At 41.4% G+C, this 16,606-nt stretch overlaps 5 protein-coding genes across 5 annotated transcripts; 2 read left to right on the top strand and 3 right to left on the bottom strand.

Moving 5' to 3' along the window:
• Positions 1-362: 362 nt before the first annotated feature.
• WALSEDRAFT_57611 (hypothetical protein) lies at positions 363-3,329 on the bottom strand (the record flags this gene model as incomplete). Its single annotated transcript, XM_006958570.1, has 2 exons — positions 363-2,053; positions 2,102-3,329. The coding sequence occupies 2 exons, from the start codon at positions 3,327-3,329 to the stop codon at positions 363-365; spliced, it is 2,919 nt and encodes a 972-aa protein (XP_006958632.1).
• A 674-nt stretch (positions 3,330-4,003) lies between these two features.
• On the top strand, positions 4,004-6,127 carry WALSEDRAFT_28916 (hypothetical protein; the record flags this gene model as incomplete). The annotated part of the gene is made up of 4 exons (XM_006958569.1): positions 4,004-4,166; positions 4,218-5,284; positions 5,334-5,969; positions 6,002-6,127. 4 exons carry the CDS (start codon positions 4,004-4,006, stop codon positions 6,125-6,127), a joined length of 1,992 nt encoding a protein of 663 aa, XP_006958631.1.
• A 229-nt stretch (positions 6,128-6,356) lies between these two features.
• On the top strand, positions 6,357-7,117 carry WALSEDRAFT_60501 (hypothetical protein). The gene has a single exon (XM_006958568.1). It carries the CDS (start codon positions 6,424-6,426, stop codon positions 6,910-6,912), a length of 489 nt encoding a protein of 162 aa, XP_006958630.1. The 5' UTR covers positions 6,357-6,423; the 3' UTR covers positions 6,913-7,117.
• WALSEDRAFT_32728 (4-aminobutyrate transaminase) lies at positions 7,071-9,097 on the bottom strand. The gene is made up of 11 exons (XM_006958567.1): positions 8,841-9,097; positions 8,724-8,794; positions 8,672-8,675; positions 8,574-8,626; positions 8,411-8,527; positions 8,134-8,364; positions 7,953-8,086; positions 7,746-7,900; positions 7,624-7,700; positions 7,521-7,578; positions 7,071-7,475 (listed from the first exon to the last, which is right to left on the bottom strand). Exons 1-11 carry the CDS (start codon positions 8,977-8,979, stop codon positions 7,108-7,110), a joined length of 1,407 nt encoding a protein of 468 aa, XP_006958629.1. The 5' UTR covers positions 8,980-9,097; the 3' UTR covers positions 7,071-7,107.
• A 75-nt stretch (positions 9,098-9,172) lies between these two features.
• Positions 9,173-16,555, bottom strand: WALSEDRAFT_64541 (ARM repeat-containing protein; the record flags this gene model as incomplete). Its single annotated transcript, XM_006958566.1, has 7 exons — positions 9,173-9,388; positions 9,436-9,543; positions 9,596-11,971; positions 12,020-13,150; positions 13,193-13,729; positions 13,773-16,327; positions 16,381-16,555. 7 exons carry the CDS (start codon positions 16,553-16,555, stop codon positions 9,173-9,175), a joined length of 7,098 nt encoding a protein of 2,365 aa, XP_006958628.1.
• Between the last annotated feature and the right edge of the window lie 51 nt (positions 16,556-16,606).

The following is a 16,606-nucleotide window of genomic DNA, read 5'->3' as shown; positions in this document are numbered from 1 at the left end:
GGATTTCTGAAGAAAGAAGACAGTCTGGGTGTCTTTAGAATAGAAGCTGACATTATACTTAGTATATATATACATATATTATACCAACATTACTATGGTAAGCAAATCTATTTCACATAAGCACGCATTCAAACGCAAATTAAATGATGTCTTATCACGACGGTCTTCCGACAATTCTTGAGGAAACCGCCCGTACCAACCAACGCATATCTTCGGGCAAACCCCACTGATACTCTTTGCTTTGCGGCTTATGTCTTCCTTTGATCTTTATTGACTTTTATCTTAGATATCACAAATACTGTTAAAATTTTAAATTATCTTACTATTAAATAAAGATGCATGCTATCAAATTATAAAACTTATTACTCCTCGTCTGAAAAAGACATGTAGTGTCTAATTGGTCTAACCCTGACTTTTCTGGGGAATGTGTTGCTATTGAGTGTTGTAACTATTGTTGGCTTACTTTCTCTAGAGTATCTAGCTTTAGGTCGTGGTCTTAAACTGCGTCCCCCAATCGTTTCAAAAGCCAAATTCTTCATTATTGACTTCGCACTTTCAAGTAAATTCTCACCCGCTTTTTCATTTTGTAGTGATCGATCTTGTGGACTTCCAGCTTCAGAGTGTGCGTTCGTGGCTTTTTCATTAGCGCTCTCATTTGTATCGTCATCCTCACTATCACTTACGGATGCAACATCGTTGACAGGTGTTGAATCAGCGAGTTGCTCATCAACGTGTGCTATACTGTTCGATTTCTCCCTCATTATCTGACCATCTGCAACCTGATCATCTTCCTCCACATTTGAGCTCAAGAAACGGTGTTTAAGTACGGGTGATCTATTCATTTCTACTGTTTGGACGACTTCATCATTCTGCAAATCGGTACTCAAACCTCCTTCTATTTCAAACATCTGCATAGGACCATTCCTATAATCGTCCATTTGTTCCCGAAGTTCTTCATTCATTTGTCGTGACCAATCTTGCTGTAATTCATCGGCTTGCTCTTGTTCGTATCCTCCTGATAGTTTTTGTTGCTTCTGCAGTTCAACTGGTTCTACATCTAAGGACTTCTCGTATTGTGATAGGTGAGAGTTGATAGGAATAACTGGAGGAAGTGGAGTTTCATTTGTGGGTTGTTCTACGCTAATGTTTTGTTCAAAAGCACGTGTTCCTCTTGATTCAAAGGAAAATTCAGGCTGGTTAAAGATCATAGGCGAGGTAAGCATTTCTTGTTCTGTATTTTCATAATGAAGCGTATCATTTGGCTGATCTTCTAGTTCTTGAGATTTTTCTTTGATAGATAGCGGAGGAATGTTTTGACATTTAGGATTTATATCTTGAACAATACCCTTTGGTTCTCCTACCTGAGTTGATTTCTCCCTTTGTGGACTTCTGTCTGTCTGGAATTTCTCCTCATTAGTCTCCTTGACCATGGTGTTCAACCACCACTGGTGACTTTCCATATCTTGAGTTTGTGCTTGATTGACATAATCAATACCTTCTAGACGCTCTTTTTCAGTTGCATTCCTCTCTTCAGCTTCTCTGTGATCTTCCAATTCTTTCTCTTGCATACTTATTTCGAGAAGACGTTCCTTTTCCTCACGAAGGCGGCGCTCTTGCTCTTGTTCTTCACGGCGTAGACGTTCCTTCTTTTGTTCTTCACGACGGACTTGTTCTTGTTCCTCCTTCTTCTTCTGCTCTACTTCGAAGAGTCGCTTCTGATCGTTGTACATTTTCAGACGTGCTTCTTCTTCTTTATACCACTGTCGCTCAGCTCTTTGGCGTATTTTCTCTTGACGAATTTGCTCTTCTTCATCCTCTTTTTTTCGTTTGACGGATTCAAGCTTCTCTTTTTCTTCTCTGTCACGCTTCTTTCTCTTTAGGTAATTTCTTTCAAATGTGACAGATTCATGCTCAGGTAGCTCAAATGTGAGACCTTGATCTTCAGCAAGTTTGCGGAAAGGCGAGTTGGGCTCATCGAATAAGTTTGTTGGTCCTCTTGATTTACGCTTGTCAATACCATGTATCCTCTGAGTGAAGAGGTCAGTGAATGGTGCTGAGTTTATCATCAGTATAATGTAATATGGATGATGTTAAAACTTACTAGGTGTGGTACCTTGTGGCTCAGAAGGTATATTATTAGCTGCTTTGTTGAGCATCGGTGCGCTCTTCCTCTTTTTCAGGGTTTCAATGCTAGGCTTAGCCTTGACAGATGGTATCAAGTCTAATTCATCTCGGCTGTCATCGCTGCTTACCGGTAGCTTCTGAGACGCCAGTTTGCTTGGTTTGTCGTGCATTGTCTTTCGCCTTGCTTCTTTTTCCTTCTCGTTGTGTTTCTCTTTCTCTTTCCTCAATACTCTCTCTTTTTCCTTCTGCTTTTGTTTCTCCTTTTCGCGCTCTTGTTGTCTCTTCTCTTTTTCACGTTTTTCACGTTTTTCACGTCTTTCTTTCTCTAATGCTTCACGCTTTTCTTTCTCCCTAGCTTCACGCTTTTTCTTTTCTCTCGCTTCACGCCGTTCCTTTTCTTGTAATTCCTTCTCTTCCTTCTCTCTAGCCTCTCTGAGCCGCCTTTCGCGAGCCTTTCTAGCTTCCCGCTCCTTTAGTTTCGTGGTTTGAGACTTTTGAGGTGTCACAATTGGTTTTTCATCAATTTCAAGGTCGTCAACTTCCATTTTAACGCTTATGTCATTTTCAGGTACTTTGCTCATACTATGTATCGTACGATGGCGTTCCTTGAGTTTACCTATGTAGAACTCATCTTCTGCTCTTGCTAGTATAGTTTTCCAATTTTCTGGAAAGCCACTAGCGAATAATTCATCAACGCTCTCTGGAAAACCTTGACAACCTGTCGAGGATAGCATACCTATCAAATTGACGCGTATGTTCCGACTACCGATCAATTCTGTCTCTGTTGTACGTTTATGTATATCAATTGAGAAGAATTTAGAACGTGCTGATTTACGACTATTCGAGAAATCTAATTCGTAACCACCTACTGCAACACCTACTCTGCCTTGATCAGATATATGACGCATTATGTACCAATTCGTTAAAGTAACTTCAGTGACGGCATCTTTAGTATGAGTAGCTGATAATTGCTGGGGTGCTGGTTGTTGAAATTGGGTGTATGATGTTGAAGGTTCAGCCTGCTGATAGTAACTCTGATCGGGGGATAATGGTAAATGTGTTTGAGATGCTAGTTGAATAGGTGGCTGTGATTCTGGAATTGACTGCTGTTTTATTGTGTTAGCCGCACCAGGAAGCCACTTCAAAGCTGATAACGAGAAACGAGACTGACGTGGTTGGCGTGAAGTGCTACTCTGGGTAGACATTAAGTTATGCGATATATTGTATGGGTTATTCATTGACGCGCTATTCCGTGGGGGAACGAATGTGTTACGTGCTGTTTCGATTGCCTGGAGTAAGAAGTTAGAGATTGCTAGAAAGCCATAAAGGGATATACTTTTCGCGTTGGTTCAGATATGAATACGTCGTCAAAACTCTCATTTATAGTGTAATCGTCCATATCTCATCTATGCGACGATGAAGGTTGAATGGGAAGGGGTGAATCTCAACTGAATAGATATTCGCGCGTGTACTAATAAAACAGGCTATTTGGAAATTCTCTGAACTATTATATCATATCATCTCCCCGTGCATTGACCAGACGGGGATATGTCCTGAGATATATACGAGATAGAGAATATTTATAATCCAAGATACACGATCTCTAAGTGAGCACCCTAAAAAACTTATCCCGGTTCCAAGGCGGGGAAAAGGATTTGCACACCTTTTTCTTTCGTACCTCATTCACTCCAAGTACCAGGTATACACGGCTTAGTAACCCACGACAAGGAGATAGACAGCTAAAACGCCTCTCTCAGCCCGTATTGATAGCCCGAGTGTCTGATGAGCCATGCTTCAGTTGATTCATATGCTGGAGACGGTTGCAAATACAAATTAGTAGACGGTATTCCCCAGACATATTTACTGTGAGTACCGAGATATGGGAGATGTCAAAAATGCCATAGACAATACGCCTTTCATTCCTATCAGCCAACTGACTATCAACAGCGATAATAACAGACTGGATATTAATGCACACTCAAATATGAGTAAACAGCCTAGGAAATCTTTCTCTGAGGCGTACGATAACAAATATAAATCACGTACGCCAACTTTATCTTAGCCCGTGTCTTCTGACTTGGACTTTAATTTAGCATTTAAACCATTTAAAAAGATCTCTAACTTCTTCAACAACTCTAGTAGCACAACCGATAAGGACGTTTTCGCTGAAACCGAACGCTCGAAAGCACTATACCCAGATCTTCTTAGGAGAGCGAAATCGCTAGACCACAATCAATCCAAGCAATTGAAGCAACAAAAACAAGAGAAACAAGAAAAATTAATGAGAACGCACTCTAGAGTTAGAAATAAGCTCCGTAAGACACCAAAGCAGGAGACTGAACAGCAAGACAATGATACCAATAGCAAAGACAAACTGCGCAAAAGGAGCACAAGACGCAGTAAACGAAAAGAACTTGAACAAAGTGATGAAATACACGCTAGCTCACAAATTCCTTCAGTACCCCCAGTACCCCCAATTCCTCCAGTTCCTAGAATACCAACTCCCAAGAGTTCCACTCCTTCTAGTACGACCTTTCCCTCAAATAGTGTTACCTTCACGCCCTTTCCTGGTAGCCATATCCATTCTCGTCCTAGTCCTCCACCTAGACTTGACATCCCCAAAATCTCACCCTTCGCGCAAACGCTCGACTTCGTATCACCTCAGCAGAATTTAGAACACTCACAAGCCCAGTATATTCGCAACAACCAAAGGAGGGATCCGAGAAGCCCTACGCACATGCTTGGCGTTAGTAGTTCTTCAGACCATAGTAGTCCTACTGTAGCTACCAATTCTGGCCCCCCAACACCAATGAGCAACTTAACCAACCTTAGCAACTTCAGTAATCGCCCACAAACATTACACTTGATCACCGATGATAATCTATTCTACGAGGCACTCAAAGATTATAGAAAGAGATCAATTGTTTTTGGTACCGCTGAAAGCGATGTTGTTGCAAGCCTAGGTGGTAAATCTAATGATAAACATGTGCGAACGCCTTCTCCATCGCCTACCAAATCGAATTTTGAGGATATACCAGCTAATGAAGATCAAATTATGTCTGATCCTGCTTGGAAGAGTGAGGTAAAGAGGCTATTCATCATTCGTGAAATAGCAAGCACGGAGAGGTCATACGCAAAATATCTTTCACAGCTGCTTGAGGTGAGTTAAAGTTTTTCTTTAGTTCTCTATATCTAACTTAGTTATACAGCTTATTAAAACATCCTATCCCACATTTCAAACCAGACCTTCAACTACATTGCAAATAATCGATGAGAATGGTAGCAAGAATCCTGAAGAGTCCTTCAAGCATATCAAACTACTAGCGAAGCATTTACCAGAGCTCATACAAGTTTCACAACAACTTCTTCAACGTCTGGACGACGACCCTTCAGCCTATGGTGTAGCAGTGGCTTTCATAAGCTTAGAAACGGACTTAGAGTCTGTCTTCATTAACTGGAGTAGGGCTTACCCACATGTGATAGATTCAATATCACAAAATAAACTATTGCGGGAGCAAAAGGAGAAAAGGAACAAAAGAGGGAAATCGATGTCGTTTGTTGAATCAAACAAGTCGCAACATTCAGACTTTTACCTTCAATCACCCCATGATAAGGTTGAAAGTTACACTATTACCAAGAAAGGAAGAGTAAAGACGGAGCCAACTAGAACAACAAATGAAAAATCTCTTACTAAAAAGAAACGAAAACAGGCTATTGAAGAGAGTTTAGAGAGGTTAACACTTAATGACTCCCAGGTACACCAAAGGCTGAAACTTAATGACGTTGCAGTAATGCCTTCACAAAGGGTAACTCGATACGTCTTGTTATTAAAAGGTAAAGTAAAGGTATGAAAATGTCTTTAAAAATCTAACGAAAGCTTCTAGACCTGTCAAAACATACTCCAGAATCCGCATTAGCTAGTGGACTTGTAGACAGGGCATTAAGGGGGGCACAAAGGATAGCTAATGACTGTAATGAAGCAAGCGCACGACAAAACATCTAATGACATTCTATTCACATAATTTCTAGCGATGTATTCTAGATATTGAGATCAACTAATAAAAATTTCGGGGCATTCACTTCTCTGATATACATTAACATTAAGATCCTTGGTTTACTTTAATTTACAATTTTCTTTTTACTTAATAATTAATTTCTTGTAAAATACATTTTGGTTCTCGCCCTGATTTAGTGACTGGAATGACGGTCGTGCATGGACGTTGGCCTTCAAAGACATGGCAGACGTCACATACCTGTCATTTAAATATCCGTAAATACCCTTTGAATAGTAAATCCAAGATGGATGAAATAACAATAGCAGATGCTTTCTCTAATAGACTTTCAATTGATGTTGAAAGAAGTCTGATACATCAAGACATTCTAACACCGCCAACTTCTTCAACATCCACTAATTTTAGTGTAAATTCAAGAACTTCGGATATTCTACAACGGATGCGTGCATCTAGAGTAATTCCACCACAGAAACCAGCTCCTAGAATGCCCTTACCACCAGTACCTTCACATCCTTACGCGAATCCATCATCAAATTACGCGTCTTCACTATCTTCTTCTCAAGCATCACTCGATCGTCCTTCCCATAAATTAGGAGCTCCTAGCACCTCTTCAGCTCAATCATTAGTTCTTCTACCTAACTTCGACGAATGGAGCGTTAAGAGTAGCAATATGAGCACGCACGATGGAAGAGAATCTAGACAATCTACATCGAAACTTTCTAAACGTAAATCTAAAGCTTTCTCTTTAAAGATACGAAATTTCTTTAAGGAATAACGTCATTATATCAGACACGAATATTACACGCTCTTTACACGCTCTTACAGCATATCAATTGCAGTCATCAGTTAATTACCCTCATTTATAAACCTGTTTATTGCTTTGGCCTTTATGAATACCAGCACGCTCTTTTACAGACAGACAATTTCAATTATTGTTTTAGTATTGATTTATATTGTATACATAATAAATTCAGATATCAGCGATTACTTTTCTTAGTGTGTCAAGTAATATTCCCGCTTCTTCTTTACCAAATATAAGCATTGGTCTTAATCTCACAGCTCTTTCACCACATCCTCCAATGTTAACACCTCTAGCTCTCATACTAGACACAACGAGATCTCTTCCTTGCGATGTTGGCATATCGAACGATATGAATGTACCTTGTTTCCAGCCTCTGACATTTTCAATTGGTGTGTTTCCACTGAGGTTCTTGAGAGAAGTGTAGATGAACTCTCCAACATCTTCTGTATGCTTGACAAGATTGTGATTATCGATATATTTTATCATCTCTCTTGCTTGTAAGGCTCTAATTGGATCACCCATCCAGGTGTTGAAGTCTTGGATATTGTAAGCGTTAAGTATTCACTTAATCCAGCACTCACTTCTGTATGGTAATGAAGGACGTAAGTCAAAGTTGTGGTAGAAACCAGCAGCTTGGGCCTTAACAAAGGTTAAGAATGGTCATCGTCGTGCCAAATTACCTACCTTCTTAGAGAAAGTGACGATATCTGGTGGTGTCTCGAGGTTCCACTTGTCATGAGCCCAGAATGAACCAGTAGCACCTTGCAGGGATCAGCTGATTCCAATAGTAAGAGTACTATACATACCGAACCCAGTCTGTACTTCATCAACAATCATATAGACGCCTTCCTCTTTGGTGATTTCTCTCAAACCTCTAAAGAAATCTGCAGAGGCATGGTTATCTCCACCTTCTGATTGGATTGGCTCGACTACGAGTGCTGCTACCGGTTTCTTGGTTTTGCTATGACGTAAGAGTAAGAAAAAGGGATATGAAAAACGACATAAAAACTCACTGTTCACGTATAGTCTGTCTCACCAATTCTAGAGATTTAGCTTCAGCTGCTCTATTATAGTCCCCATATTCTTCAAGAGGGTATTTGACAGCCGGCCAGGCAACTTGCGGCCAATCAAATGCAGGTACGCCGATCTACACTAATGAGCTTCGCCGCGATAAATGTGAAACGTGTCACTAACCTTATGGATAGCTTTGGAGCGTGTAGTTGAGAGCGAGCCGAACAATCTACCATGGAAAGCTGATTCAAAAGAGAGGATAGAATATTCTGGTGAACCTGGTGCGGCATTTTGCATACAGCTTTTTAGTTCTTCCTCACTGAAACCAGTTCCGTGGTGTTTATCGCGATAGGCCATGAAAACTGCTTTGTATGCGGATTCGTTGGCGCAGGATCCACACATTGCGGTGAAGAGCTGCAAAAAGCGTAAGAAGACACGTCAATAATGATAGTAAACCAACTTGTTCGAGCCCTTTAGGTGTCTTCTTGAGTAATCCATCCTCGAGTATTTGTTTCCAGTTCGATGGAGGGAAGTTACCCAAAGCTGGTCTGTTTATCGCTGCTGTGATGAACTCTTCCTGTTTCAATTTAGTTGCTATGTCTTCTTATCGCCTGCAAACCCACAGATTTAGCGAGTTCAATCAAAGCTGGGTTGTTATATCCTATCGCGATTGAAGCTACCGATTGTTAAAGTAAGTCTAGCATAATGAAGGCATATTTACCAATCTAGAGTAGTGCTCAGCTGTTATATAGACCAGTTTGCGATGAACTCACCTGTGCAAATGCATCGAGCAGTGTATTACCATCAGCATCTACAATGTAGTTACCAGAGCTTTTACCGTAATCTAGTAGGCGATAAGACTTGAGAATTTAAGAATAAACCTATCCTACCAACTATGAACTGATGTGCTCTATCTTCCTGAATTTCTGAAATATCCTTAGATATCGACTTAGAAACCGGTCCAGGGAAGCTTTTTGTTACAATCTCAGGTCTGAGTGTTGCGAACCGTCTAATAAATGTACTCTTCATTGTACTTAAGTAAGAATTGTTATCTGATTGGTCAGATACCCAATGAAATCACACAGATTATCAAAAGTCGCTTAGCAACCGAATTAAATGCAATAATCAGCTGTTTAATTATCTGGCGGATGTATGACACCCTTTATAGTTTTGAGAGTGAAATATATTATATTTTCTATTACATATGCAAATTGGACCTTTTTTATTTAGCTGCAATGCTTGCCCTGGCTTGAGCCAATGCTTCAATTGCTTCATCAGCCCTGAGGGAAACGACACGCATATCTGCTTCTGTCTTCGCTTTGTCAAATATTCTACCGAGTTGTGGGAAGAATGGCTTGACATGCTGTGGAATACGTTGAAGGAATTTCGTGAGTGTAAGCAAGATTGCTGATTTGATAGATGATGCAACCTTTTCACCCTACAAGTCATGTTAGTTTGCGACATTAATAATTTGAAAACACTCACTTGAATTCTGATGAGAGGACCTGTCAATTGAATAACAAATGGTTTAATGTTAACCTCATCTGTTCTTTCAATAACATCTCCAATTGCGTATGCTGCATTCTCACGTTGCTATCGTTGTTATTAGCGTTTCATCCTTAATAAAAAACACAATGACACTCACTTCGACATTTCCAGTAAGTAAACCAGCCAAAAGCATTGGAATAAGTGGTGCAATACCTCTTGGACGACTGAATCCAGCTACAGTCTTACCATATGATCCGAGGTTTTCAACTGCAGATCTCAATGGAACGGCAGTCTCATCAAGTTCATCTTTAGGTATTGATTTGACGAGCGCATCAAGAGCTTCTCTTGCACTTTCGATTACCTCGTCAACTGGATCATCCATTGCGCCAACCAATTGTCTCAACCAGTCATATCTGTAGTACTCAAAGTCCTCTTCTGTTGACTTGGCGAATATTGTGAAGAGCTTATTACCGGATACTCTTCTGGTAGATTCGACATCCTTAGCCCAGCCAATTAAAGTCATCATAATGATGTTAAGACCTTCAATACCTTCAACAACATTGAACATGCTTGATAACGCCTTTTCAATTGCTTCTCTAACTTCATCATCAGGCTTGCTTTCCAATTCTTGAACATATGCACGAAGGATACTTGTGATTTGCTCCGTAACGGCATCACCAGCAACTTTGATAAGTGAATCCATTGCGTTCGCCTTGAAAGTTGTGATAGGAGATGATGTGAGTTCTGGAACCAAGATAGGGAATACTGTTGCAGATCTGACCGTCATAACCTCCTTCAATGCCTCTAATGCGGATACAGATAATTGTGAATTAGATGAAAGTGCCTCGACCAATGTTGGAATCGTTTCATCAATTGCGCTACCACCAATGTGTAATTGCATAGCATCAAATGCTTGAGCGGCTGCACCTCTAACTCTCTTGTCATCATCAACGAGACATTTACGGACTGAAGATATGATGGCGTTATAGTGTGCCTCAATCTTGTCACCATCGACATTCTTGAGTAACTCACTGAATGCGATACAAACACCTTCCCTATGTTGTGCTGAAATAGAGTCAACACCTGATTGCAAGGTTGGAATAACATCTTGTAAGATCTTTTCACCAAGTTTTCTACCAATTTCACCCAATGTTCTTGCTGCTGTTTCACGCATATCCCATGATTCACTTGCAAGAATAGTAACGATTTGTTCAATGAGAGTTGGCATAATTTCTCTAACTGTTCTTGGAGTGTTAGGTACCAATGCCTTCCAGATTTGTACGGTTGCAATTCTAACAGCGTGTGCTTGGTCTGAACGTGAGAGGTAAAGAGCTGAAAGAACCTTGTTACGTCTATCAACACCAAGTACCTCAACCAATTGGTTCTTAGCAGACTCAGTTTGTCCGTAAGTATCCTCTGGTCCATCATCTTCTTCATTCTCTTCATCAACTTCAATCTTGCCTGAGATACCAGTGATTCTGAACAAGAGATCACCAATGAGTTGAGCAGATGATAATCTGATTCTCCAGCTTTCATCGAATAATCCACGTTCAAGTTCAGGTAAGAGAAGATCAACAGCTTTGTTGGAGTAATTGGCAATAATCATTCTTGTTGCTCTCATAGATGCTTCTCTGACATACTCAGATTCATCAGCAATACCACCTAAAATTGGTTGGACAATTCTACCAAGGTGGACAGTAAATCTGTGACCGAATGTAGTTGGCAAGTAAATAAGCAAACTGATAGCACCTTCTCTGACATATGGACGACTGTGTTTGGTGTCTTCCAAGAATGAAGGAAGGAGAGATTCCATTCTCTCCATACCCAAACCGCTCAATACTTCTGCCAAACCTTGAGCAGCACCTTGTCTATCAACACCTGAAGTATCAGATCTAATCATACTGATCAAGCTTGGAATCATGTTAGGGAAGTTGTTTTCTCCCAATCTCTCGATCAAGCTTCCTAATGTCTTTGCAGCAGTAGCACGAGCTTCAGGAACAGGATCAACGAGAACGTTGTGAACGAGTTCAAGGAGAACCTTCATGTATGGTAAGAAGTCCTTTGAATCGGTCAATGATGCCAAATTACCAATAATTTGAGTAGATTTTCTCTTCATTTCGGTTGAACGTTCACGTAAACCTCTTTCGACAATTGGGATGACAAGTGCAAGTGAAGGCGCATCAATGTAGTGAACGAAATCAGTGTTAAGAAGTGTAGTCAAAGCGACAGTCGTCTTTGAAGTAGGATCGACAAGAGCCTTGATAAGGATGTTTGACATACTCTTGATTTCTGGGTTGTTGATAACTTCACCGAATTGCTTAAGTGCAGCATTCGCAGCTGCACGTACTTGTGAGTGAGTGTCAGTAAGAACGTCAGCGATTTGTGGGATAATCGTAGGCAATGAAACAGATAATTGCTTTGAAGACATGAAAGCCATCGCACCGAGTAATTCAATAGAGCCCTTCTTAGTTCTCCATTGTTTTTCTTCAAGACCTTCTAACATTGATGGTAGGATGACCTTAACACAGTATCCCTAATACTTCGGTCAGTGTTGAACGTAAAGTCAATAGTCGATACTCACACTAATCTTACTCATGATGACCTTGGCAGCATCTTGTGTGGCCTCTCTAACATCTGGTACGGAATCACCGAATGAAGTGAGCAAGATTGGCATAAGGGTAGGAATCCATGGCTCAAAGAGACGTTCGAGAGTACCTGACAAAGTCTCAAATGCGAAAAGAGCACCTTGTCTAGCTTGCATATTCTTCTTATCTTCTGCAGATTTCTTCAATGTGCGAAGAATGTCGAATTCCTTGAAAGAACTTAAACCAGCACCTTTGACAACACCAGCAAGACCATACGCAGCACCTCTTCTAGCGGCGTATTTCTCCGCGTTGATGAGCTCGTTGAGGAGATGCTTAACTAATGGTGCTCTCTGCTCTGATCTAGCTTGTACCAACGGTGGTAAACAGTCGGCTACGGCAGATTGTACAAGTTCTGATGGTGTCTTGAGCGCATCAACGAGTCTGTCAACGACAATTGGTACGCGTTCATCAGTTGGTTCAAGATGTCTAGCTAATCTACCAAAGAAGATAACTACAGCTTCGAATACCATATCCTGAATTTCGGTCGTAGAGGTTTGCTTGAGGGTTTGTTCAAACATTTCAATAAGCTGTTGGAGAGATTTCTTGCCGTGTGAGTCGATAACAGTGATACCGACTTCAAGCATCTCTCTTCTAACACTTGGATGAGCATCACCAAGTGCTTCGCCCGTGATTAAGAACTCAAAGAGAGCAACGACTTCATTTCCACTGAAGAGTGTCGAAAGAGTAAGTAATGAACCAGCAATAGCATTTCTTGTTTCCCAAGGATCGGTTCTGTCAAGCGTTTCTGGTATGATCATACCGTATTCGTCGTATTCTGGAGCAAGTGGCTTGGCTCTTTCGTAGTAAAGTTCTTGTAAAGCTTTCTGAGTGTCAGACACCTGTGCAGGGAAGTTCTCAACAGCACCAGTGATGGCTTTTGCTGATGCAATTCTAACGTATACGTTTTCGTGGTCGAGGTAAGGTATCAACTTTCCTAAAAAGTCTTCTGAAACATCCAAACCATTGTCATCCCAGAGGTGATTGGCTAATCTTGAATTCTGCTCGTCTTCGTCGTGACAAGCAAGCCAGAGCTCAGTTGGGAATTCAATATCGGTGATATCGATCGGCTGAAATCGTTAGTGTCGCTTTGACTGATGAATAAAACATACCTGTAATGCTTGCAAGCAAGATGAACGAACATAAACCTCATCAGCAAGAGTACCTTGGATGAGAATGCCACATTCTTCAAATGTAGCGTTCTCACGCATTGATGCACCGATGTTGATCAAGGTGCTTGAAGCCTCCTTTGAATGTCTAGTATATGTACCGATAGCCTTAAGAAGAACCTTGATTATGGCTGCACGTGGGTAGTTGATATCAGAGAAGGCAGCACTGTGGGAGGAGAGTAAACCTAAAGACAAAGTTAATTGCTCTTCAGCTGCGTCGGAGTCTTCTTTAGACACTCCAACACCAGTTTCGAGGATGACTTTATCGATGAGCGGCATCAAGAAACCTAATGTGGTAGCATCTAATAAGCTGTTATCACTGATACTCTTGACACGCAAGAGAATACGTGCTGTCAATTCACCCAAGTTCTCAAACAAGTATTCTTGTGGGATGAACGGAATGTTGTAAGCACGTAAGGTAGCGTAAGCGATTGAGTGCTTTGTGACACCCAATTTCTCAGCGCAACAATCAGCAAGTGTCTAGGCTATGTTAATTCAGTTATTAAATGCGAATAAAACCTACCAAGTAAGCATCAACGGCATCATGTTCAATAAGCATACTACCCTTGAGTAAGGCACCCTTAAGGAGAAGCAATACCAAGTCGTAGACGTATGGCTTAAGCTCATCGACACGAGCAGCTGAGATTGCCTTCACTGACATCAGACCAATGCGCAACTTCTCGTAAACTTCCTGAACATGGTTTCTGACTGCTTTTTCTTTTTCAAGTTGGGCATCAACGGCAGCCTTGTCTTTTGGTGACAGCTTTTGCGTAGTCTTCTTCTTAGCTGCAATAGATTCTCTAATCTCATTCTCCCATTGTTCAATAGCATAACCCTTCCTATTCTTATCCTGAGCTTGATTGTTTTTGGCCGCGAGTACATCGACAAATGCAATACCTTCCGGCATTCTCCACATACCGACTGCAACGGTATCGATGAAGTGTAAGGACTTTGGTTCGAGATCTTGCTTGACTTGTTCAACTGCCATTGGAACGATTAATGAAGGTGCTACAAAAGTGAGAGTAGTAAGTGCTCTAGATGCGGCTTGAGCAGTGTTTGGATTAGCTGAACCTGCTTTGGTAACTTCGAACAACTCCTTGGCGCGTTCATTTACAAGTGTACGAGCATCAACTTGAGCATGTTGAGTCAACTCAATCCATGTACCACGATTGTTGCCATCAACGAAGGTGTGATGGGCGAGAAGAAGTGACTTTGCGACTGCTTCTTCACGCTCGGATTTGTCCGCTAAGGTTGAGACAGATGCGACCAGCACTGGTCCTGCAACTCTAGAGGTGCTCAGACCAGACTCTACAGACATGGCGATAGCATCGAGTATGAAGCCAGATGTGCGAGCGGTCGATTTCTCGGAGAGCACACGGATGGTCTCTTGAGTTTCTCTGCGGGTCTCGCTGTTTGGCGAGTTGATAGCAAGGTGGAGGAAGGCTTGTCCAACCGCTGTGGAAAGCTCGTGGCTGAATTCGATGTTGCTATCACCTGCTACAGCTTGCAGCGATCTCCTGAACCATGTTTCCTCAGTGTATGACGTGAGCTTTTTATAGACTTTGTCATTCAATACAAATGAAGGCTTGGCTCCGAGAGTCGTGATAGCCTTCATATTTTGGCTCTCTTTGAAGGCCTTCACATCAGATGAAACACCCTCGAGGGTAGCGAGATGTGACATAGCAGCAACAACAATGTAACCTACAAGTGCGCCAGCTGGTGCAGTGAGAGCATTCGTTGTCATAACCTTAAGCTCAGCGTCGAATGCTGGCAAGATCATCTTAACAAATGGTTCAATCGTTGTGAAATCGTTGATAGACCAGATAGCTTGACCAACACAAGCACCAGTTGCACGTTTGACGACAGGCTTGGTAGAGCTTAAAGCACTAACAAGAGGAGTGAAAGTGCTTGCAGAGGTGCTTCCAGTTGAGATGGCATGGGCAAGGTGGGGTGAGAGCGCGCTTGTAAGTGATTGGATGGCACCATCATTGTTTTCCTTAGCGATAAGTGGTGGAAGGGTTTCTGTGATAGACTTGGATACTTCATCACCAGTAGGAATGTAGTTCAAGAGAGTGAACAAGGTAGACCGATGGTCTGGTGAAGCTGTCTTGTTTGTCTTTGGAATGTTGATAATATCATTAGCAAAAGGCGTCCAATCGAAAGCTCTTCCAAATTCGTCATTTGCTTTAACAACAGTCTGTACGAAAAGTGGGCCTAGTGCTCTAACATCTGGGTTTTGGTTCTTTGTGACAGAGACCAAAGCTGAAATGAAATGAGTAATGATACCTTCAAGATCTCCCTTGTACTTGGTAAGAATGGAGATCACAATCTGCAGAGTGTTGTCAGGTAAACGCAGCAACATCTTTTCTGTGACTGGGATGATATCCTTCTCTAACTCAGTCTTTTCGACAAATTCGCCAACGTAATCGAGCAAAGCGTCTCTATGACGTGCAGAAACTGGAGTCTTCGACGCGACGATGTTGTCGACGTAGAATTTCCTGATATTGTCCTTCTGGTCATTGACATATGACCAACCGAGACCGCCTTTCGCACCTTTCTCGGTCTCGCCTTTTGCTCTGAGGCGCAGAGCGACATCGATAGCTACACCAAGCAATGGTGCATATGTGGTACTAGGTTTGTTGAGTATATGCGACAAGACTGAAGGAATGATGGAATGATGTTGACGGATAAGTCTACGTGTTAACACGAATGCAGAGAGTGACATAGAAGGCTTCATTAATTGAGCATCCCTTAAAGAAAGTTGAATATCAAGCGAAAAAGCCAATAAGTTGATTGACTGCTCAGATATGGTTCCCTGTGACTCCACCTGGGCTTCGATGATAGCCAATGATTGGTGCAATAACGTGTGAGTGTTATTAGCATATGCACTAGTCTTTGAGAGTCTAGTAAACTCCTTCGATTGCCAGCTTATCGCATGGTCTATGAACTGATTGAATTGCTTGAATAACTTGGGAAGGAAATTGAAGTATTCCAATCTAAATTTTTGTAGAGAGAGAGTAGATGCACTATACAACCCGAGCAATTCATCTAAACTTCCTTTGATGGTATTTTCGTCGACTGTGATATACTGTCAGCGTCGTTGGCTACACCGAACTAGCTAGACAACTCACATTGCTTCAAACGAGCTTCAAATTCATAGATAGCATTCATGGCTAGGTTAAGCTTAGCAGATCTCGCGTTGTCTATAAATTCTAGGATGAATTCATCGTCATTGAGCAGATCTTTCTCCTCATCTCTATCATCTTCATAGGATACACCAGCAGACCAAGTAGCAATTTTAGACATTTTATCGTCTAACTTATTTACTTTATCTAATTTCCTTAGTTTTATCGACTT

Source organism: Wallemia mellicola (genome assembly GCF_000263375.1).
Source record: "Wallemia mellicola CBS 633.66 unplaced genomic scaffold WALSEscaffold_11, whole genome shotgun sequence".
Lineage (NCBI taxonomy): Eukaryota > Fungi > Basidiomycota > Wallemiomycetes > Wallemiales > Wallemiaceae > Wallemia > Wallemia mellicola.
The sequence above is the reverse complement of the archived record's forward strand: the minus strand, read 5'-3'. Positions and strand labels throughout refer to the sequence as shown.

Bases quoted from the DNA above. Each gene is read 5' to 3' on its own strand.
- WALSEDRAFT_60501 (XM_006958568.1), top strand. From the start codon at position 6,424: ATGGATGAAATAACAATAGCAGATGCTTTCTCTAATAGACTTTCAATT.
- WALSEDRAFT_32728 (XM_006958567.1), bottom strand. From the start codon at position 8,979: ATGAAGAGTACATTTATTAGACGGTTCGCAACACTCAGACCTGAGATT. The intron at 8,528-8,573 runs GTGGGTTTGCAG...AAATTGAAACAG, and splicing joins TGATTGAACTCGCTAAATCT to GAAGAGTTCATCACAGCAGC. The intron at 7,701-7,745 runs GTATGTATAGTA...GATCCCTGCAAG, and splicing joins TGAAGTACAGACTGGGTTCG to GTGCTACTGGTTCATTCTGG.